We start from the raw sequence: 25,423 nt of genomic DNA on the forward strand, positions 1-25,423 counted from the left end.
TACTACTACTACTACTACTACTACTACTACTACTACTATTATTTGATGAATTTTGAAGTAGTATGAGATTGAAAGTTAACCCCGGCCACCAAAAAAAAAAAAAAAAGAAGAGGTGTAATATTCGGTTTGGTTTGATATTTCGTCAAAAAATAATTTCAAATCGATGAAATCTATGTATATTCGATTTAGTTTAATTTTTACCGTTTTTCTACATTTCTATTCAAACCTACATAATAACTTCCTGAAAAAATTATCAAGAACACTAAACTCACAACGGCGTCCATTAAAATGATACTCCTCAAGTTATATGGACTGGAACTTTAGTTGGCACATGTGAGTACCTCCTCGAGTTCGCTCTTTTATTTGGCGCACGTGTCTCTTGCGACCTATTAGCAGAATCTCATATGCACGTCTTTTTTGTTTGATCAAAAGCGACTAGTTGCTGGAAATTGATAGGGATCCATAGCATTGTACACGAGCTGCTACAAAATGCTAATGATTTCACTGCTATGCTTTTTGAATTATTTAACACGTTACAATCACAACAACAAATCTTAGTTGCAATGACTCTTTAGAGTCTATGGAAGAGTTGAAACACAAAGCTTTGGGAAGCCTCTGACACCACACCGGACTCCATTGTTACTCGAGCAAAAGACACACTTAATGAGTGGAGTTGCATGCAAAGAGCAAAGTTACCATGACATGAAGCTGAAGCCTATCATAATTGGAGCAACCCCCCAGTTGGTATGATTAAATGTAATGTGGACGCCACTGCTTTCAACAATAACGGCATCATGAGATACAATATGTGTTTTAGAGACTCTACATGACTATTATTGCTTGGAAAATCAAATTATTTTCACCCTTCAACCACAATCCTTGAAGCTGAAACCATAGGCTTATTGGAAGCTATCAAAGTGGTCACATCAAACGGAATGCACATTGTTTTGTTTGAAACTGATTGCAAATCTCTATCAGATGCTATTTGTTCCACAAAGGTTCCTCTAAATGAATTGGAGACCTTGTCTTTCAATGTAGAAGTCTCTTACTTAATAGACCCGACTTTGTAGTATCGCGTGTTCGAAGGCAAGCTAATATGGTTGCTCATTGCATAGTCAGAGCATCTTTATCTCATCCTAGCCCCCATATTTTCAATTATGTACCAACTACTCTGTATTCGTTGATTATGAATGAAATGAATTAATGTTGCCTTTGCTCAAAAAACACTAAACTCACAAAAATTATTCAATAAATTCGAAAACCTAAATCCCCCCCCCCCCCCCCCCCCCCCTCTCTCTCAGGTTATAATCTAAACTTACAATTGCCATCATACCAAGAGTTGAGGTAATCTGCTCCTTGTTGAGGTAATCTGCTCCTTTTGATCTAGGAAAATGGCTTCCACAAAACTATTTCTAAGTGAAGGTCATAATGCAAACCATCCACCATGTTTCATCGGTGAACATTATGACAAAAAGAAATTTCTTGCATCCGCTGTAAGGATGGATGAATTTTTTAGAATCTCAAATTGTAAAACTGCAAAAAGAAATTTGTGATACTCTAGAAACCACTCATAAGGGAACCGATGAAGTTAATTGTTCTAGACTCAATACCCTCTCCCAAGAATATGATATGTTTAGAATGTTACCAAGGGCGAAAATCATAGATATGCAAGAGTTTCACTCATCTAACCTATCATCTCGCTGTCTTAGGAAAAACTCTAACCAATAATGAATTAAACCCAGAGATCCTCATATCATTATCAAGGGCATGGAAACCAAAAGTGACAGTCACTTTAGAAAAGAAAAGTCTAGCAAATATGTCATTGGCGATACACTTTGGAAAACTACAAGAGCATGAACTGGAACTTGTCAGATTGGAACAACATGATAAAGGAGAAAAGAAACATAAAATATTTCCTTGAAGGCGGAGTCCAATGTTGTTCAACAAGATGATAGTTTGAATTAAGATGGAGAACATTATTGTTCTTGTGAAAAAGTTTGAAAAATTTCTTCAAAAAGATTAAAAAAAAATTGGTAATAAAAGAATATTTCACAAGAAGAATGATGCCTCTACATCAAAACAGAATTTCACATGTTTCGAATGTAGAAAGGAAGGTCTCATGAAGGAAGATTGTCTTACCCTTGCAAAGGAAGAACAGTCACAAAGGAAAGAAAAAACTCAAGTCAATAAGGGTCTACATTGCATGGGAGGACAATGACATAAGTTCGTCTTTAGAATCGGAGAATGAAGAATATACAAATTTAACACTTATGGCATCACACCACTCTGATGACGAACAAGAGGTTAGTGATTATGAATTAATTAATAAACCTTCATACGAGGAATTACAAAATGCATTTTGTTAATTACATGAAGAATGTATGAATCTTTCTATAACTAGTGTAAAACAAAAGAAATTAATTGTGTCTCTAGAAAGAAAAACTTTTGATGCACAAGTGGAATTAGAAAAGGTCAAAAATTCTTCATGTAATAAATGTCAAGAACATGAATCTAAAATTGTTGAATTAAACCACGTGATCAATTTTTTTTGAAAAGGGTCGCAATAGTTTGGAAGATGTGCTTAGTAGACAAGGATATCCAAATGGTACTTGAAGTCCCGCACAACCTAGGTTACATGTTCTTCCATTTCATTACATTCATAAAAAATATTATTAAGTTAGAGTGCAACAAACAATTAATCTGAGTTGATTTTACAGAATTGTCGGGTGTAGTAGTCCTAGAACATCCTACAGACCATCTAGCGAAAATTCATATCGTATCAAGTTAACGTCGGAACTCCTCTTGTCGTCGTGATGGTTTTCCAATCAGAAAGGTCTTATTCAAAACAACTTTGAAGCCTGTTGAGCCACGACTTATCTGATTATATATATTTTCTGAATATATATGTTTGAATAAATCTTCATATACTTAATAAACCTATCTAATCAGGTTTAATCACATCAGGGCACTAACCGATCTATGCAAGTCAGTATCATAAGTTCATAACCCACCTAACATTATATCAGTGTCCCTGATTAATCTCTCATACTGATGCACTGTCTTTTAGGTTTGTTTGGCAATTCTTAAAAGTAATATGTATAGTAGTAGTGATTGCAACACGAGTAAATGACCTATCACACACCATTACATAAGGGTTTTGAGGTTTTTGGCAATGTGTAACCGGTTGCACTGAAGGGTGTAACTGGTTACCATATATATACCCACCCTAAGAGCCACCCCTGTGTGTCATCCATGTCCCTTTTGCGATACATGTCCTTCAATTCTTGTGTATATTTTGCTGATAGCAACATTTTTTCAGAAATTTTATTTGGTCATAGTGTCATTTTTGTTCAGCAATACTGCTAAGGCAATTATGTAGTTACATATACATGAAGTTGACCAACATTAAGTTCCTTTACATGTCACTCTATTCTGGCCTTACTCATACCCACAAATGTATAAATTCAACTCGCGGTGTTATCGCAAATTCTTTAGTAAATAATTTATAAACATTTATGCCAGTGTTTTTTAACTTGAGATCTATCTTGATTCTAGTTAATTCTTACAACTCGACTCATTTAAACTTTAATCCATCAGAAGATTAATTTACTTTCTTCATCCCACAAGAAAGAACTCTCACGTTTGACCATTTTACACATAATTGATACAATTATTAAGTAAATTACTCAATGGTTTACCCTTTATGAACCATGATTATTATTAAATTCAAGAGTTACCTATTGCTGCACATAAAGGCAAATCCACCACCAAAAATATATATAACAAAGCACCACCAAAAAAAGGCAAATCTGCACATCAAAAATATTACGAAACATATTTCTTATACGGTATTCTATCAATTATAAATGAAAGATAATAGTGATATCACGAAAATATTCGTACTAATCCATTGGAGTATTTTCGTTATTGCAAAATCAAAGTGGAAAATGCTAATTTGAAAATGATACATATAGAATTAATTAGTAATTAATTTAAAGTTATAATCCCTCCGTCCCGCAATAGAAGACCCATTTGAAAATGTGCAATTTTGACCTAAGACCATATTTTTCTACTAATATACAAAGATAAATAATATTATATAAGATGTATGAGTATTTTCAAAATATCAAATTTTCATAATTTTTTCCAATATATTATTCAAGATATTTAAGCTCAAAATTATGTATTGGTAAGCTCAAGATATTTTTTTCAATATATTATTCAAGATATTTAAGCTCAAAATTATGTATTGGTATGCGTAATAGAGTCAACTGTGTTATGTATTATGGGACAGATGAAGTAATTGAAAAGAAAAAAAAAACCAATGGAGGCTCAAAATCAAAGATAATCCCAATATTATTGAGGATTTACAATGTAATATATGATGATGATGATGAATATTATGATGGGCATTGTATGAAGTGGCATTGCAAAATCAAAGATAATCCCAATATTTTATACAAAAATGGAGTTGGTTTCTCTTCAAAAAAGGGAGATGGAAGAAATTGTAGAGGATATAGATCCAATCTATTTCAACATTTTGTTATACAAGTCCTAATTTTCACATGTAATTAGCAACCCAAGTTACCTTGAGTCCTAATTAATCAAACTAGCTAAGAGATTACACCAGTGAGATCAACTTCATACAAATGTATTACTTTTTCAATCAAACACATGATGATTATTCATATAAATCATCTCAGTAGAAGATTCACTCTGGTTCTTCATTCTATCTTTCTCTTCCAACATCTTAACATACATACCATAAACATAAGAACAAAATCCCCACATACACAAAACAGTTGAAACAGCCTTAACACCACCAAATGCATCTCTAAAAACCAAAACACCACCCAACACATTCATAGACAACAAAGCTGTCATACAAATCCCACCAGTTAATGAAGATGTCAGAAACACCATGCCAGCAGTTCCCATAAAACAAAACTGCCACGTCACCACATTAGCCATCACAGTCACCCAATAAACCAAACTTCCCTTATCAAAAATTTCTTCACTTTCTCTCTTCATTTCAGAAAATCCACCATCCATTCCCATACCTATAGTAGCCAAAACAGTTGCTGCAATCTCCATTATAAGCTGCATTTCCATCACCATTTCATAACAATAAACCTCTTTATAAACCTTCTCCATAACTGGTAAATACAATGCAAATAACAACCCTGCACCAATTGTGCAAAAGAATCCTATAAAGTACTCTTTTTTCGTTAGCCCATTTGGTTTTTCATGACTAGAATCCAATGCAAGAAGGATAGAACTTAAGGTAAGAAGGATCACACAGTTGAGATTAGAAAAGGTGATTTTTTGCTTGACAATGATGACAGAAAGAACAAGATTGAAAACAAGTTGTGAAGATAACAAAAGGGCTGAGGTTGAAACAGGTAGATATGAATTTCCCCATGAGAAGAAAAGGTTATTCACTCCCAACATAAACCCTATTGAAACTGATAAAGTTAACATCTTTGGGTTGAAATCTGAAAAGGGTTTTCTTTTTGTTGAATTTAGAAGATAATAAGGAGAAAAAATTGGGACTAATAAGAGAGGAAAACCAGAAGATTGAACCCAAGTTGAAACCCATCTACTAGAACCTTTGTGGATAAAATAGTACTTTGAAAGTAAACTTGAAGAAAGTGACCCTACAAAGAGTAAAAGGTAGTTAATAACCAAAAGGGGCATGTACCTTTTGTTAGTGGTGGACTTTTGATCTGCATGCAGATGCTGCATTGTTTTGTCAATGGAAGAATTTGTTGTTAGATCTAGCTGAGTAGTTTCTTCTCCACTTTCTTGATCAATGGATTCAATGTCACTATCATTCTTCATGGTGAGAAATTGAGATTGATGATGATGATGATGATGATGATGATGATGGTGATGTAGTGTTGTTGTAACCTCCAAATTAAAGAGATATTGATGAGTATTAAAGATGATTTATTTTTTTTTTCTTAGTGAAAATGTAACTGATCAGTTCATGTTGTTTTGTTACTTTCCTTTAGTTGTCAGTCTCATTAAGAAACATCTGTCATCACTATGTATGAGGTTGTTTTTGATCAAACTCTTATGTGTGTTATTTTCAAGAATAAAAAAAATGAACTCTTACTTGTGAAGGTGATGTTTCATTTCCACTACTACTTCTTGGGTTAAAAACTTGGTTGACCATGTACCAACAAAAAAAAAAAAAAAACTTGGTTGACCACATTGAAAAACTAACCATATTTGATCCAGCGCCACTATATTAACGTTACTGTGCCTAATATTAATTGACAACAATTTCCAAAAAAGAAAAAGTTCCTTGTCATTTTTCTCTATGTTTCAAAATAAATATAAAAATAATTTTTTATCAAATTTTTATAGATACTCCCTCTGATCCTATTTACAAGAGAAAATTGACTTTTTAGATACATTGAATAATGTATGTATCTAGTCAAGAACCTAAACCAAATACTCCATAAATTATTTAATGTATCTAAAAAGTAAATTGTTTCTTGTAAATAGGATCGGAGGGAGTATAATATTATTTAAAAATAATAATAAATATAATATTATAAATTAAGCAATAAATACTCTCAATATATTTTTTTAGATAACTATTATAAATAAATATAAATTTTTAGATTCATAGAATGCTTAATTTATCTGATTACTGTTATAGACTAGACACGGTGAATATTTGATGAATATAAAAAGTTTGTTTTTCTTATAATAATGAACAAATAGAATAAATGTTGCATTTAAATTTGAAAATGACACTTATTTCAAAACATTTTTTTAAAGTAAAATTCATTTTAAATCAAAGAGGGTAACCTCATAAATGTTCTTAAGAAAAGAATTAATGGTTGTTCTTTTGAGGATTTGAATTTGAATTTGAATTCTTTTAAATCATTCATCATTAACTGAAACTCATTAACCATCTGTTCAACAACTTAATTTACTTTCAATTATAAGTTTTCTAAGTTATTTAAATAATATGAATGGGTGTAACAAAATTTCTATTTTATACTTAAAGGTGTCAAACTTTGACATTTAATCTTGTAAGACAAAGTTTAGTCAAGAAAAAAGACAAATTAAAAGTAATAATAAGAGATACATTTAAAATAATAATAAATTTGAAATACTCGTAGTATTTAAAGTAATATTTACATTTAAATATGACTAACTTTCTTTTATTATAGAATTTTGAATAGAGATAAAGGTTGTTCTTCAAAAAAATAGAGATAAAGGTTGTATATAAAGACAAATTCAAAAAAGATTAAAATTATTATTTATTCTATCCTCAGTCTATACATAAATTTTAAAATAATGATAAATTTATTTCTTTTGTTATATTTATTTATAATTAATTAGACTTTGTTTACTAATTAAAAAATAATCTACTACTATCATCTTTTGTCAAATTTATCCCAAAAATAAGAGAGAACAAGCTTATCTTTTTCGGTAATTAAAAGGGAAAGACTTTAATTAATTTTTTTTGGTTCTCACAACTTTCTTCCATATGATGTAATCTTATACTCCATCCGTCCCAAATTGTATATGACATTTTGGGCATATGTATTAAGAAATCTAATTAATATTGTATAGAAAAGAGATATTATGAGTTGTTTTACAAAATTGTCCTTAATAAATGATATGGGAAAAATAAATGAAAGAATTGAAAAAAGAGGTTTTAATAAATAGTTAAGGATATAATAGAAAAAGTAACATTAATTGTTCATTGGTATTGGAAAATGACATATAATTTGGGAAAAAAATTTTTCTCTAAAGCGACATACAATTTAGGACGGAGGGAGTATGAAGCACCATCAGACAATAAATATTGATATTTATTCTAATCGAACTTAAATATTTGTTCGTCAAATTGTGAGAGACTATGCTAGATTCAACTCATTCAATCACAACATTTGTCTTTTTGAAAAACAATATTAAATTTTATTTTGACTCATAAACATTATTAAATAAATAAAACATTGTTCTTCAAAGAAAATAATATACATTAATTGTTTTTAATGAATTTTAACTATCATGTGTTAACCAATCAAAGACAAGATGATAAAAGTGTGTGTTAGAAAGTGTGTTGTTGTCATTCTTCAATATTCCATAAAGTCCTAAATATAAAGAAATATTTTTTTTATATAGTGCAATTTTCTTTTCTTGGTAAATTTTGAATGGTTGAAAGGTTTTGTAAATTTTGTTGTTGTGGTTGGTATTGAAAATAATAAGATACAGATTGTTGGTAAAATTTGTTGATAAACTTATCCACACAAAAAAAGTGGGAGAAACCTTTCAACCATTCAAAATTTACCAAGAAAAGAAAATTGCACTATATAAAAAAAATATATTTATTGAATGAGTAAAACACACGCGCCATAAGCCAAGCCAGAGTATTACAAAGACATTTGGTGAAAAGCCTGATTCGTTAGGCGAGCTTAGCGAGGTGAAAGTGATTCAAAACATAGAGTTCTAGAAGGAAAAGCTTAAGGCGGTTCGCTAGGGGAAAAGCTGAGTTAGGTGAAAGCGAGCCAAAACAGAGAGTTCTAGAAAGAAAAAGCTTAAAGTGGTTGCCAGGGGAGTTTAACTTTGAACTAGATTAATAGATTTGAAATATATTACCATATAAGTAGTGGTGAAAATAGGTCAGACTTCAGAGTGCCAAACCAATCAATATGGCCTTAGACATGAGCCTACTTGCAGCTCAGGCCGAACCATACCTTTTTTTCATTAGACAATGTTGAGTTTTTTTTTATTACAAAAAAGTTTATTTAGCTAGGTAAACAGGTTAAACTCCGAGTCACAAAGAAAGCATGTTAAACCTACATATAACTTGAAGGTGTTAACGTGAAACGAGTCTTTAAACAAGCTTATAGGTCTTAATAGTCTTTTAAAAGGGTCTATTAGAAGTAACATGTCATGCTTGGGCCTTGGTTATTTTATTTTTTTTTTGAACAAATCAAACATAAACCTTGCAAATCCTTGCTCGGCGAAACATATTTTTCATCCCTAAACGTGGTAAGTACAACTTAGTAATTCTTATTTGAAAAAAGCATTTGAATTATTTCTTTTTTTTAACTCATTGTAATTCAAATTTTTTACTGTCATAGACGATTCAAGGTATCTCTACACTTTTTCTTAAAAAAAAAAAAAAATTCTCTACACTTTGTACCAAGTTCGCTATGAGACTAATTATGATTTGGTGGTAGGATCAAAGTTTTGCAACTCGAGAGTTCACCTCAACTCGTTTCGCCTAGGTAAACTCGACTTGAGAACTCGTACGAGTTTAGCTAAAATTAAAATTATATAAAATTTATTATATGCATAACATATATAAGCTAATATAACATTGTAAATAGGTCAATAGTGCAAAATATGACTTAATTACAAAGGAAAATTATACAAAATACCATAATAAAACGTTATGCTCAACTTAGCATCAATATACAAAAATTAACACACAAAATCATAAGTTTCATAAGTCTCTAAGCCATCCATAAAACCATTTAAAAAAGCAAGTTTCAGAAGTTTCTAAAGTTGTTAATTAAACTATCCAAAATTAAACAAGTTAATATCTTCAAAAGTTCAATCCTTCTAAAGCTCCATAACATCTCTAAGTTATAATCTTTATTTAGTCTCATGTTCAATTTTTCAAGTAAAACACGTTCTTGTTTGACAAAGATAACAAGTTAAGATATAATGTTCATTTATTTTAAGAAGAAAAGAAGCGTTGCACGTTTATAACACTGTGATATTGGGTTGTGCTTTAAAAATGAATTGGATTTTAATTGAAAACTGGCCCAAAACAAAACAAAAAACTGTTTTTTAAAAGGTAAACTCGCAAACTCAGACGAATTTACCCGATTTTACCGATTTTAAGCTGTGTTAACTCGGTCAACTTTTCGAGTTTACCAAAAAACGAGTTTACGTCTGAGTTTACACGATTTTGGCACCTAAAATCGTTTACTCGGATGAGTTTATGTTTTAACACTCGATTTGCAAAACCTAGGATAGTTGTATTTTTTTTAAATGGGGTTGCAATATGACAACTTCAAAAATGGAACCGAGTTTTTTCTTAGGATGTTAATTACCAACTCCTTAACACCATGTTGATCCCTCAAATAAATTAGTAAATTACAGTACATACATACCCCAAAAATTCACATTCTTTTCACTCTTTAGACCTTAAATTGCATTGAGCCTACACTTTGTGTTACTATCATAAATATGCACTTTACTTTTCCTTTTAGACAAAAGCAACAAATTTAAACACCAATTATATAGTGCATATTATCTATTATCAATGCCTTGGAGAGGAATTATATAGGTTCCTATATATAGGGGAAGCAACTTTCAGAGGCACGTGAACGTTTGATGTTCATATTTTTCCTTCGTTATGGTAAATGCATGGACATTACTAGTATGTTTTGAAGGGCCTTAATATACAGTGGTTGGGTTTGAACTCTTTCTAATTTCAAGTAGTTTTTAATCAAATAGCTTCCGTGTTGTGTTCGATCCCTAACACTTAGAACATGCACTTTATTTTTTGTCAAACTAGATTTGTCATTATTTAATTATAGTTTAATTTAGTTATTTATTTTTATTTGATTTTTGAAAATATTTAGCTCTTTATTTATTACAATAACATTTTAAAATTATTTCAACAGCTAGAATTGAAGTCCCTTTTATAAGAAAAAGCACACTTTGCTCAAAAAAAAAAAAAACACACTATAGAAAATATTTATATCACAATGGGCCCAAATGCAGAGAGTGAATGCAGGAACTTCATATTCACAGAATCTCTTGGAGGCTTACGTAGAATTTGTTAATATCAATTTGAACCTAGATTACTAGATAACTGACACGACACTAATATATGAATTTGTTCATATCAATTTTTCAAACCTAAATTGAAAGGCTTACGCGTAGAAGGTGTGGGAAATGACAAACCTCTAAGGTGGGAAAATGACAAACCTCTAAGGTGGGAAAATGACAAACTCATACGTACCTTCACTTTACATTAAGTACTTTGAATTATTTACCTTACCGTCTCTTTCATATTCTCTCTTTTAATCTTGATTTTGAAAATTTTCACCCTACTTTTTAACCCAATTATGTCACCTAATCACTAGTCTACAGTCTACACTAACAAGCCACACTATCAAAATATATTTCGTTCTTATATAATTATTAGGCAATTCAATAACCAAAAGTAAAAAGTGCCACATGCATTATGTGAACCCTTTTAGTAAACGTCACATTCGTTATAAACCGGGGTGGGAATAGGTCAGGTCGTCCGTTAGGGGCTTATGGCTCAACCTACTAAAAGTTCGGTTCGACCTAGCTCGTTTAATAAATGGGTCAAGTTTAAACTTTTTAAAAAACCTATTAATTTAAATAGGTCAGGTTTATGCTTATAAAAAAGCCTATCAAGCCGGCCCGTATATCACACATGATTATTCTTGAGTTTTTATCCATCTATAAATTTTACAATTGTGTTTTATTAGTTTAATTTGTATCTAATTAATGTTTATTTCTATATTAAGTATGTTGCACAAATTAAAAGGAAAAAAAATTGATGAACAAACTCTGTTTGAAATTTGTAACACAAACTAAGCTCTTAGAGAGGCTAATAGTTCAGACCAGACTTTTAAAAAGGCTAGTCCAGACTTAAAATAAAGTTTTTGACAGGTAAAAGGCTAAGGTTTAGACCTTAGTTTTTTCAACTAGACCTAACCTATTTAAGCAAAGCTTAGCTCGGCCCGGCTCATTCCCGCCCCTAGTTATAAACTACCTTTGTTGTGAGCAAAAATAAAGATTCCAAGGAGGAGTACTAAAATACGTTCAATTATTATTTCTTTATTTCAAGTCAAATTTTATTATGTAGATAGATTTAAATTGCGGTTGTATCTAGTATGAACTTCTCAAAAGAGGCTAAAGAATGAACCCTTGTCATTTTTAGTAACAAATAAATTTTTATAATAAAAAAATTAAAAATAATATATTACTAAAATGTATTCAAGATAATAAGATCTACCTTTGAGTAAGGTTCATATTAGACACATCTTATAGGTGTAAAAAACTTTTATCATATAATAAATATTTATGAAGCTACTTTAAGAAATTAACATAATTTACAAAATAAAATCATAATTGTAAATTTTTTATTTATATGAAACTAACTAATTGCAAATAATTTTTTTATTCTGATGGGTCTAAAACTAGGGCATTTGCCCCTTTGACCTAACACTTTCATTATGCAATTTTTTTGAATTTTAGAGGTATTAGATTTTGTTAAACAGTATTATATTAAATATTTAACAAAATACGTTTTTTTTATGATTTAAATTCCTCTTCTGGTGAATGGGATATGAATTTCTTGATTAACAATTTGCTCTTGTAACTTTGAAACCAATCAGTTTGGGTCCCTTAATTTATGTAAGTTAATGCAACTTGATTATTTCACTTATAAAAATATGGAAAATGCTTGTTGGCACGACACCAACACAAGCACGAATGCGCACGACAATGATATAGGCCTTGGATGAAAAATGTGCAGCATCGCTTTTTTTTTCTCTCTCCCCCCATGTATTGTATCCTACCCGTTAATTCCAACATCGTGTGTTGTCGTCGGTCACTGAGTCGTGCTAAATAGCACTACTCTAAAAATATACTATCATATCGATTTATTGAGAGACCAAGTTACATTAACTTACATGTTATGGCAGATGAATAACTTACTTGGCTGGGCTAAGAGATTGAATAAGTGACGAAGTTAAATATTCATGGTTCAAATCATGACAAAGTGAGAAAATACTAACAATTGTCATTAAAAAAAAATTACATAAGTTGTGGAACCAAATTTAGTTAATTTACATAAGTTAAGAGATCAAATTGACCAATTTTAAAGTAAAGGGGGTCAAACCAAACTTTTAAAACAAGTTAAAGGATCAAATTGACTGGTTTTAAAATTATGGAACCAAACTGAACTTTTAAAATAAGTCAAGGGACCAACATGTTATTTAAGCATTAGTATTAATTATTTGCATGTCTAGAAATTAACCATGTAAATTTTATTGGGTCCCTCCAAAAGACATAATCTTTCCTAAAGGAATGAATTATAAGAAAATTTTTACTGTAAAATATTTGGATCGAAATATAAACAAAAAATGAAAAAACTATTTCTCTTATTAACATATAATATCTCTAAAATATAAGTATTTTTGTTTAACTTTTATCGTTACAATTTTTTTAAAGGCAAAAGATAATATATTTACAATGAATGAATATACTAGGCACTACCAATAATCTCTAGGTGTAGAATTCACTATTGGAAGCACCTAATTATATTACAGCACATATCATACGTGACTCAATTTAATAAAGATCCAATCAAACTTTAGGAACAGATTTCTTGTGATAAAAAAGGTATACCAAACTTAATTAAGATCAACTTACCTGCGGGGGCCGGGAAATGTTGATAGTGATATCAAATTTATGAACTCTATCTGGGTTCATGTACGGGTTGTTTCCCATTGATTTTAATACTATTTGATTGAAAGAACTATTTCATAGAGATGAACAACAATTTGTTGTTACAAGTTGCACATATTTTCTTCTCCTAAAACCAGTTTTGTTCGAGACAGACCAATAGAGCAAGAAGTTTATATAAATGCAATTAGTCAAATATTTGTATCTTGAAAATAAACTAGGAATCAATTTTTTTGGTAGGGTAGCCTAAAGTATCTCCCAATCGGAGGCTAAAAACTAATTTAGTAAGAAGATTAACTTAAAGGGATTGACGTGTTCAAAGGTGCATGATCTATGTATCAATAGAAAACTGAACACATAACCTAAAACTTAAAGTTATCTGTCAAATGTGTCAAAAGTTATCTCATTAATTAAGTTCACACTAGCCAATTACCCAACATGGAAATTTAATTAAAATATGCATATATGTCCAATTATAGTTGTTTTATTTGTTACAATAAAAAAGTTTTATGTGAGTCAGGTTAGGTTCCAAGAACTCACCAAACTCATAGAGCACTAACCTAAAACATATTATCCACTAATCAAGGTTCTCACAACGACCATCAAAACAGGACTCAATTTCTTGTGGATCTAAACTGAAATATTCGAACTCAGTTTCTTGTGGATCTAAGTTGAAACTTAAAAAATGGACCAACGCAACCAATTTAATTTGTTTTAATCCAACAATTAAAACATGTATCCTCTAATTATATATGTTTTAATCTAAAAAATTCTTACATTCATGAGTACAATTTATTTTTTTTTGAACAAGCTAAAATGATGAGTACAATGAATCAAAAGTTCAAGTTACTACCAATATGTTCAATATAAATTAACTTTGATATATAATAATACACAACTTGAACATTTTAATTGACTATAACTATATTTCACATACATACTCATTGTACTCACCTAAGAAATATTATTCAACCAGCTGCACCTCCACTTCTTCTCATAGTACTCAACTCCATGGAAGAATCATTCCTTTCCTTAACGATCTTCCCTTTCTCTTCCAACATCTTAACATACATACCATAAACATAAGAACAAAATCCCCACATACACAAAACAGTTGAAACAGCTTTCAAACCACCAAATTCATCTCTATAAACAACAACACCACCCAACACATTCATAGACAACAAAGCTGTCATACAAATCCCACCAGTTAATGAAGATGTCAAGAAAACCATCCCAGCAGTCCCCATAAAACAAAACTGCCACGTCACGACATTCGCCATAACCGTCACCCAATAAACTCTACTTCCCTTATCAAAAACCTCCTCACTTTCTCTCTTCATTTCTTTAAATCCGCCGTCCCACGCCATTCCCACTGTCGCTAAAACCGTCGCTGCAATCTCCATTATAAGCTGCATTTCCATCACCATTTCGTAACAATAAACTTTTTTATAAACCTTCTCCATAACTGGTAAATAAAGTGCAAATAACAACCCTGCACCAAGGGTGCAAAAGAATCCAATAAAGTATTCTTTTTTTGTTAGTCCTTTTGGTCTCTCACTACTAGAATTCAATGCAAGAATGATTGAACTCAATGTGAGAAGAATAACACAATTGAGATTTGAAAAAGTGATCTTTTGTTTCACTATGATGGCTGAGAGAATGAGATTAAAAACAAGCTGTGATGATAGTAAAAGTGCTGAAGTTGAAACAGGTAGATATGCAACACCCCATGAGATTAAAAGATTGTTAAACCCTAACATGATACCAACAAAAATTGATAGGGTTAACATTTTTGGTGTGAAATCAGTGAAAGGGTTTCTTTTGGTGAGATTGAGGAGATAAGGGAGAAAAATTGGGATGATTAAGAGAGGGAAGCCAGCACATTGAACCCAAGTAGAGACCCATTTGCTTGAACCTTTGTGGATGAAATAGTATTTTGAGAGTAAACTTGATGAGATTGAACCAACAAAGAGTAAGAGGTAGTTGATTATCAAAAGGGGCATGTACCTTTTGTTTGTGATGGATTTTTGATCATTTGCATGCAGGTGGTTTTTGTTGTTGACAAATGGTGATGGTTGATTTTGATGTTTTTGTGTTTCTTCTTGATGATCAATGGCTTCAATGTCAATTGTATCTTCATTGTTGGTAGGGTTCATGGTGAGAGATTGATGATGATGGAGTGGTGGGGTTTGTGATCTTGACTCCATGGAGGAGAGTTACAAAATGGAGAGAGAGAGAGAGAGAGAGAGAGAGAGAGAGTTGCTCACAAAAACTAAACTTTACTTTGGATATTCATAAGCCTATGCCATGTAGTACCGAGATTTTCCTTCAAAGGAAAAAAATGTAGTATCAAGATTTGAATTTTATACTAATATATTTATTAAAGTTTAGTATTTCTTTTTGAAAAAGTATTTTCCTATTATAAAAAAAGAGTATTTTCCTTTAAAAGAAAACAAATGTTTAAATTTCAGATCCGAATTGCCAGTAATAGGAAAACTTGGAAATATTCAAGAGTTAACAAAATTTTAATTGGACGGTTTGTATCATTAGGTCATGTACTCAACTTTTTTTAAAAGGATTGGACTTTAAACTTAGGATCTCACAATTGTATATGTGTTTCTAACGGGAATTGCCACATTGTAATACATAGTTAAAACATAGTAAAGTCTATCTAATATGGACACACTCATATCATCAATCCTTAGAACCGAAAGATGTTGTAGTATCCCTCAAATAATTAGATATTTTTTAAAACCTAAATTTTGTTGGGTATGCTACCCTAAAGGTAAAATTAATTCAAATTTTAAATTTATTTTAAAATAATTAATATAAAAAATAATATTTTTTTGAAGGAAAATATAAAAAATAATGTCATCATTAAATAATTAGATGTTAGATACATATTTTTTTAGGAGATGAAAATTTTATATCAGTCATACACAAAATATACAAAGAAAATATTGAATTTAGGAACAGAATTAGTATATTGAAGGGATTTGTATCATTTTCAATACATATGAATAGTAGTAAATTTGTAACAATATCATTTATGAGAATTCAACAATAATTAGACAGGTCAGGTAAAATTAATGGTAGCTGTTTCAATTAACGTTATCTATTTTGGTGAATCCATGTTTTGGACGTCATACCAAGAAAAGAGCTTTTCTAAAAAAAGCTTTCCCGTGAATAATGATTAAGTTGCTTTGAACGTTTCACAAATTTCAAATAGGATGACAGCATCTTATATGAGATATACTCGCTTCTTACCTTTTTATAAGCACAATTTGTTTTAAAAAAAAAAAACCGAGTGTTATTCAAACATCAAAATATTTACATCGACGTTATTCTTCTCTAGCTTTAATTATAAATAAAAATAAATAAATTTCTCACATCAAATATAAACAAAAGTCACAAAACTCATCTCTATTTAATGCCATTGTTTGAAAAATGTCACTTTAATTCTCTCCATTTTCAAGATTAATGCATAGTCAATATTAATTCTCTCTAAGAATGTCAACCAGGACATTTTACATCAGAGAGGTTATAACATCTCAAAAATATGGCCAGGTATACTTAACTTATAAGTCCAGGTGGAGCTACCAGGGAAAAGTTTCATAACATCGTTGACAAAATTAAAAGCAGACTAAGGTTTGGAAGCAACAATGCTTGAATTTTGCTGGCAAACTTACTCTATCTAAATCAGTTTTGAGCTCTTACCATACTATCATATACAGTATTCTAAGCTACCCAAAACCCTTTGTAACAAGATGTAAAAAATTCAAAGGATCTTTTTATGGGGTGAGTATGACCAATCTCGTAAACCCCGTCTTGTGGGGCAAGACATTTGTTGTCTTCCAAAGAATGAGGGTTGCCTAGACATTAAGAGGCCTCATCAGATGAATGACACTTTTCTTATGAAGATGCTTTGGAATCTTATCACCAAACTTGATGACCTTTGGTGTTAGGTTCTCTATAGTAGGTCTCGGAGGAATAAAGATCTTAGAGTAACAATAAATTCTCAATCATATGATTCTCCTTTGTGGAAAGCTTTAACAGGTATCTGGGATCAATTTCAGCAAAATATTGTGTGGCAGCTGGGTGATGGTAACAATATTAATTTTTGGATGGATAAATGAACTTCTAGTGGAACTTCTCTTATATCCATCACTAATGAAACTAGTATTGACACGACTCTCTGAGGGACGTGGTAACCTCCTCAGGAGAGTGGGATTATAAGTTCCTTACTTCTAACTTACTATCTACATTTGCTTTACAGGTTCTTAATATCCCTACATCTATAGACACAGATGGATATGACAATATTGGTTGGGGAGGAACCAACACTAGGGATTCAGTTTCACAATTCAAAGTGCCTATGATTCTCAAAATTCTAGAGCTCATTCCATAAAGGGAGATTGGAAGGCCTTTTGGAGTTGGAAATGACCACGTAGAATTCAAACATTTATGTGGATGGCGGCTCATTAGCGGTTGCTCATTAATTATCGCATGAGTAAATGGACACCCTCAATGAATGGTGTTACAGGCAGCGAGCAAAGACACCGATTCACCATGCAATTTCTACTCACGCTTGGACCAAACCTTCTGTAGGCACAATTAAAGGCAACATAGATGTAGCCGCTTTCAACAATAATTCTGTCATTGAGTATGGTACGTGTTTTTGCGACTCTACGAGTACTTTTTTGCTTGGAAAATCAGACTTTTACTATTCATCTGCCACAATTTTGGAGGCTGAGTCTCTAGGCTTACTTAACGCAGTTAAAGTTACTATTTCAAATGGGATGCATGATGTACTATTTAAAACTAATTTAAAACTTATGTCTGATTCCCTCAACTCAAACTCTTCTCCAAGCAATGAGTTTGGTGATCTTGTAATCCAATGTAGAAGTCTCTTATTTAATAGACCCAACTTTGCAATGTCATATGTTAGGAGGCAAACAAATGGTGTTGCTCATAGTATTGCTACAACATCACTATCTCATCCTAGCCCCTTTATTTTTCATCATTTAATGCCTACTTTGTATTCTTTAATTTTGAATGAAATGAAGTAACTTTGCCTTTACTAAAAAAAATTAAGTTTTCATTATGGATCAATCACCAAAGAATGACATCCACATTCCATTTGTGGATGCTAAATGTAAAATCCACAAGTTAGCCAATTTAGTGTTTACCATTTGTGGATGCTAAATTTGAAATCAACACATTTGTCGCTAATACTAATGCTGCATGACATAAAGTAGCTTTATCTATCTGAGGCTAGATATATCATCCACAACTAATTAACACAAGTTAGCATTTGCGTCTGAATGGGACGCTAATTCTTGGCCACAATGTTTTTAGTGTCATTTCCAACTTCGACTGTATTCCGACACTAAAAAAATTGTTAGCATCCTATGTTTGACATATATCGCTAGCATATGGCCGATGCTAAACACTAATTTCTTGTAGTGTTAGTAATTTGTAAAGAATAAATATATTAAAACCTTAGAGACAAGTTTTTTTCTTTCAAAATATGCTTATAAAAAGGGCCAAATGGATCAATACATTACAACATAATTCGCATGAGCTAGAGCTCACCGAAATTCATCCTAATTTTTCCTGAGAACCCCGCTTTGATAGGGTATAAGTGTGGGTTTGGATTTTTTCCGGTATTCAAAATTGGGGGCGAGGGTGGGGTTTCTAATATCCACCTTTTATCCGTCTCCAAACCCTCCCCTAAGTAAAAAAAAAAAAAAGAATAAATATTTCTTTGTGTAATTGTTATTTTGTGTATACAACAAGGGCGAGGGCAGTGCGGGAAATATGAGATTTTTGCAGGCGTGGAGATCCAAATTCCAACCTGGAAGGGGCACATTTGCAAATATGTGATTTTTGCAGGGAGTTGAAGACGGAGTTGGATTGGAGGAGGAGGCAAAACCCACCCCCGACCTACATCATTGCCATACCTAGATGGATTAGTAGCTACTTCAATTCTTTTTTTTTTTTTTGCAGCAATTGATTTTGAGTTTTATTAATTTAATAAAGCTTGCATATGTTTTTTTTTTTACAATTAAAGCTTGCATATGTTAAAATATTAAAAGATAGTTTTATCGCATTAAAATATGATTTGTATGTATTTGTTTTTTGGTAGGATTATTTTTTGTAATTAAAGTGCAAAAGTAGGAGAGAATATTTCTTCGGCAGTGCTATATGTCGCGAGCATGGGAGGTGCTACAATAAAAGGAGTAGTGGTCGGGATGATTTCGGGAAAGTAATTTTCGTTGTAAACAGCATAATCAATATATTTTTTATTTTTTTAAGAATGGATTCTCTCATCATGTGATATGAGGATTCATTAAAATCCTCACAATTCATTGTAAAGTAAAGAGATTTTAGAAAAAAATGAATTATTAAAGGTGGAGGTCAAGAAATATAAGGAAACATATGATGAAAATATTGAGCATCCATTCCCAAAATTTCGAGTCAATCTTTGCTCCATTTAGGTTTCCTCAATTTACCCCATTTCAAGTCATAGATGTGTGACATGTTAAAAAAATAAAACAAAGGGTTGAGTTTAAATCCTTAGAAAAAACAAACTTGTTCCTCACTTGTATCTGAAACAACACACCAGCCTCCTTTCTTCTTCTTCTCATCGTCACCCATCTCTCTCCCTCTCGCCAGCACAGGCGCTGCCACCTCCGTCACTCTCCAACTAATTCTTCACCTATATTCCAAAACCTTCAAATTCAACAACATAGCATGATCTTCCCCACCACCAATAAAACCCTTAATCACACAAATTGGACAGACCAAAATCAAGAACACGAAATGCAAAATATCGAACCCTTTAAAACCACAAAAACTGGGTCACCCATCGAAGCTTCCTCCGTCAGGTTTGTCTCTGTTATCGCCACTTAAAATTCTGTTGTCCTCCTCCATTCCCTCCCAGAGTGTTTCCTGTACTCCAATTCGTACTATCACAGAAGCTCCGTCGTATGAAAAATCTCTGGCGAGATCCGAAATGAACTCCAACACTACTCGGCCGATTCCGGCAATTGATGGATCACTAAGCTCGGGATTTTATGGCGGAGAAGAATGAAATTGGCGAGTGAAAATTTTCAGTGTTGTGTCTACAAAAGAAGGCGGTGAAGAGTGACGGAGGTGGCGGAGCCAGCAAGAGGGAGTTAGATGGGCAGGGATGATGATGAGGAGAAGGAGGTTGGTGTGGCTTTTCAGATACAAGAGAGAAGCACATTTGTTTTTTCTAAGGTTTTAATCTCAGCCTTTTTTTATTTTTTTCCACATGTCACATATCTTTGGCTTGAAACGATGGCGACGACACGACGGTGAGAGGAAGAGAGGAGAGTGCAATGAAAGAAAGAGCAGGGAGCGGATATGTTGTTATTAGGGGAGAGGGACAGAGATCGGCGACGATGGACGACGATGGGTGGAGGATCACGACAATGAAAGAAGGGAGAGAGGGTTGAAATGGAAAAGACACGGAAGGGAGGAGGCGATGCATTCTGTTTAGTTCATTTTTATTAAACAAACTTTTTTTTTATTATTTGAAATCTCAACCCTTAGATCTATCTTTGCCACATGTCACCAAGGCCAGACCTTTTGGGGTGTGCAAACCGCTCAATGGAATTGGGCCTCCCCAAGGCATGGGCCTACAAAAAATTATAGCCCAATAGAACAACTAAGTGTTAGGTGGGTGTGTTTTTGGGAGGATGGTTTGTGGTTCATCAGTTATACGGTAGTGATTTTCACCTTTGGGTGTACCGCTTATATACGGCACCATGTATTTATCTTTTAAAAAATTTAAATATAACATTGTTCTTTAAAAAAAAAATACGTTTTTATTTTATTACGGACCTCTTTTCACCTACAGAACCGAGCCTCCGGATTTATATGAACGGCCTTGCATGTCACATATATGTAGCCTAAATGGAATGGAACAATAGATAAATGGAGCATACACGGTGAAGACAGAAATTGACACGAATTATACACGACCTTTGTACATCTTTATCTTTTTTGAATTTTTCATTTTCATTATACCAGCTTGGCCTAAGATATTTTTGTATGCTTTTTGTTTTCTGAGCAAATATTTTTGTATGCTTTGACATTATTATTATTATTATTATTATTATTATTATTATTATTATTATTATTATTATTATTATTATTATTATTATTATTATTATTATTATTATTATTATTATTATTGTTATTGTTTTCTGAGCAAATATTTTTATATGCTTTGACATTATTTTTTTTTTCTGATTGATCCCAGCACGTATAAGTTCAACTCGTGACCTACTCCAATACTTAATTCATCAACTCACTCATGCGCTCGCATTTTATTTTGGTTAAAAAAAATGTTTAGAATAAAGGGGATGAACAGTCATGCACGTAAACCAATTTTACGCATGAATTCAACATTTTGGTACTCTAGTGCATTTTTCTAATTTAATCTTAAAATTAAGGACATGAAGTGACAAAGTAAAGAGTTCTAGCTAGATATCCATGTAAATTCAAATGTTTACAGCTATACTTGCATATTATACATCAATTAGATCATTACATTGGTCATGGCATTTGAACTCTTACTCTATGGAATATAAGTCACATCTTTAATTACCAACTATATTAACCTTCCTAAACTCTTTATATTATAATAAAAATGACAATTAACCATTATAATCACAAGTGTTTTCTGGTCCTTAATCTAATACACTAAGTCAACTATACATAAGAAAAAAAATTGTAATATAACTATACTAAATTAAAATAAAGAACATGGTCCTCACGATTACAATCTGAACAATCATGCAAGCAATGAACAATTTTTTTATATTTTATGTCTCTTCTTTATAAGTACTTACTCTTTGGCATTTCACAAGTCCAAATTATTCACTATCTCATATAGAAATATCCATTTTCCACCTCAAGAATCTCAATCATGGAGAGCTTCCAAAAAGAAAAGCAGATTATGGTGGATCCACTTTCATTGAAAAATTCACCTATCAAACAAGATAACTACCAAGAAACTACAAAGTTGCCAACTATAATCACAACTTCTTCTACCATTTTGCACCCTCCAACACTACAACCTCCAAAGTTAAGATTTTTAAGCTTGAGTCTCCCGAATTCGGTTAACTCATCACCCCGGTTTGATTCGATAAAAAAATCGAAATCCGGGAGCCCGGAAACACAATGTCAAGAATCTACTAACAATGTGACCACCACACTTCAAGATCTTCTTCAAGAAGCCCGTTTTGGGAAGAGTAAATCATGTGGTGATGGAAGAGAAAGTGCATCCTTAGAGGAATTTGATTTTGATCAATGGTTGACTAAACTAAGTACAAAAGAGCTAGAAAAATGGGAGTGGCATTATGGTACTTTCACAAAACAAGAACATGTTAAGGAAAGCCCTAAGAATGTTGTTAAGCAAATGAAAACAACAACACCACATGATGGATTCAAATGTAATTCTCTGTGTCTTTTTTTACCTAACTTTGTCGGTAAAATAAAGCCAATTAAATTAAGAAAGGAAGTGTCAGAAAAAGTAGCTGCAACAATGTCTAGGAATGTTTCATTGGAGAATTTTGAATGTGGCTCTTGGGCTTCTGCAGCTATGTCTCATGAGATTGATGGAGATTCTAATAACTCTTACTTTGATCTTCCATTGGAATTGATGAAATATGGTAGTGCTATTGAAGTAGATTCACCTATTTCTGCATCTTTGGCTTATGAAAAAGACCAACTTAAAGGGGTTTTGAAAAATGGTTCAGCAAGAGGCAGTGCTAGAAAATCCGAGGTGTCACCACGACATGTTCGGTTTTCTTTATCTTCTTCTTCTTCTCCATCTTACCCTGCATCTCCAGCATTTTGCATTAGTCCTCGTTTGAGGAAAGCTAGAGAAGATTTTAACATCTTCTTAGCAGCAGCACAAACTGCATGATAGTGTTGAAGATTGAGCCTGCCTATGAAAATGTGGAATTTAGACTTCAAATGTATACTCAGAAAATGCTTATTTGTAGGTGGTTGTGAACGTTACCTTTATAATCACTTGCATATGGGCCTGATGTTTTCAATTTGCATGATCATTTTTGCAAGAGTTAGCTTAAATGTTAAAATAATGAGTTTTGAAGGGCAATTAGTTAGATGGTATTTTTGTTTGTAATGCAAGTAATCTCATATTGTCTACCTACCTAGTTGAAGACTTGGTTCTACAACAAAGATTCATTGTTAACAATTGTGTCACAACCGATTCAAATGTTTGTTTCTTTGGGAGTTCGCATCAAACATATCTGCATAATTTTAATTGTTGATAACAACGTTATATAAACAATATTTAAAGGGGTTTTGGTCAATGTACACAAGTAAAATAGTCTTGCATCAATAAATATCATTTTTTTTTTACCATTGATCAATAAGTATCATCATATCTCATTTGATTGGAAGATATGATTATTTGATTCAATTGTGAAAACTAACTTGTGAATGACGCATGACTTATCTGTAATGGATTCAATATTCTATTACAGAGAACTAAGCAACACAAGAGAAATAATCCTCAAGTACATGATAGAAGTGAAATTGAAAGATAAAAAAGGAGAAAGGGGAATAAGAACTATCAGAGAAGGAGAAGGAGAATCAGAATTTCATTAACATATTCAATGTCTTCTTTCAATGCCTTCTTTCCCTTATATAAGCCTTGTCCACTTCTTGATGTACACTTTTCATCCAATACTTGCCCACATGTCTTTACAGCTGTGACAATTTGCTAGTTTCATTTGATGACATGGCTTTGTCTATTTAGGATCATTACATTACCTTCCCCTTTAAAATCAACCTTGTCCTCAAGGTTGAAGCCAAGATAATGTTGAGGAGTGGTAGCAACTTTCCAAGTAACATGTATCCAAGAAGTCTCCCATTTAAGTAAACCTTCCCAATGGACAAAATAACATCCACCAGGATCCCATTGGTTGAATTGTGAGGACCCCTTATGAACAAAACAACCATTGAGCAATGTAACAACATCAAGCACAGAATGCACAATCCAAGCTAGAAGTAAAGTCATTGTAAAGTCACCCCCAATAATTTCAAACTTATAGTTGAAGTGAGGACAATGTTGATGGATGCTAGTAGAAATTTTAAAATTTTCCCCACTTGTGGCTAAGGCCTGCATTTGGGTCAATATTTGAGAAATAAGCAAGCTGGCCATAGTCTTCATCAAGACACTTTCATCATCCAACATCCATTTTATTGACGATATAGTTGTCCTTTCTGCTAGAACACATAAAAGATCCACTTGAATAAAGTTTACAATGTATGCAACAGTTGGAAGTTTTATGCTAGTACAACACTTAGATACAACTTCATTTCCACAAACTTGTCCATTCTTTCTAACAAACCTACTGGACCACTTCAGAATTATCCATGCATGCAAAAGTCTAGGCACAAAACCATTGCTACTGTTGTTGAAAGTACCAAAGATATAAATATCATAATCATCATAATAGTCCTCTTGGATCTTGGTTTGAGAAAACCAATTGGAATAAAGAACAGTCCTTGCCAAATGTGAAATTAAGTCAGAGTAATTAAGCATAAACCATGAACAACCAGCGATGTCGATTTCCTTAAACATAGAAAGACAATGAACGAATCCATAACCATCAAAAAGAATATGATTTTCAAATTCTAATAGTGCAGACCCAATTTGTGATCCCAAATTTGCCATGTGCCCACTTTTATTTTTGTGAATTTCACTCCCACTATCATATATGATTGATGCCCATAAATTCACCATACCAAAATCAACAGTAGCAGAAGAGTAGCAGGGTCGTCTTAACAAATTTGTAGGCCCAGTTATAGTCTTTAAAGGGATGTAAAATAACATAAATTTTAGGCCCCAAAAAAA

At 32.2% G+C, this 25,423-nt stretch overlaps 2 protein-coding genes and 1 pseudogene across 3 annotated transcripts; 1 reads left to right on the forward strand and 2 right to left on the reverse strand.

Moving 5' to 3' along the window:
* Window positions 1-4,435: 4,435 nt before the first annotated feature.
* Window positions 4,436-6,201, reverse strand: LOC146945487 (putative purine permease 4). The gene has a single exon (XM_085743810.1). The coding sequence runs from the start codon at window positions 5,839-5,841 to the stop codon at window positions 4,663-4,665; it is 1,179 nt and encodes a 392-aa protein (XP_085599936.1). The 5' UTR covers window positions 5,842-6,201; the 3' UTR covers window positions 4,436-4,662.
* Window positions 6,202-14,334: 8,133 nt separating this feature from the next.
* On the reverse strand, window positions 14,335-15,821 carry LOC146945488 (putative purine permease 4 pseudogene; annotated as a pseudogene). The gene has a single exon (XR_015026400.1). The product of XR_015026400.1 is annotated as a putative purine permease 4 pseudogene (transcript).
* A 6,515-nt stretch (window positions 15,822-22,336) lies between these two features.
* Window positions 22,337-23,755, forward strand: LOC146945489 (uncharacterized). Its single transcript, XM_085748842.1, has one exon. The coding sequence runs from the start codon at window positions 22,460-22,462 to the stop codon at window positions 23,459-23,461; it is 1,002 nt and encodes a 333-aa protein (XP_085604968.1). The 5' UTR covers window positions 22,337-22,459; the 3' UTR covers window positions 23,462-23,755.
* The last annotated feature ends 1,668 nt before the right edge of the window (window positions 23,756-25,423 follow it).

Source organism: Medicago sativa, chromosome 2, assembly GCF_051527215.1.
Source record: "Medicago sativa cultivar Bolivia chromosome 2, Bolivia_mono, whole genome shotgun sequence".
In the NCBI taxonomy this organism is placed as follows: domain Eukaryota; kingdom Viridiplantae; phylum Streptophyta; class Magnoliopsida; order Fabales; family Fabaceae; genus Medicago; species Medicago sativa.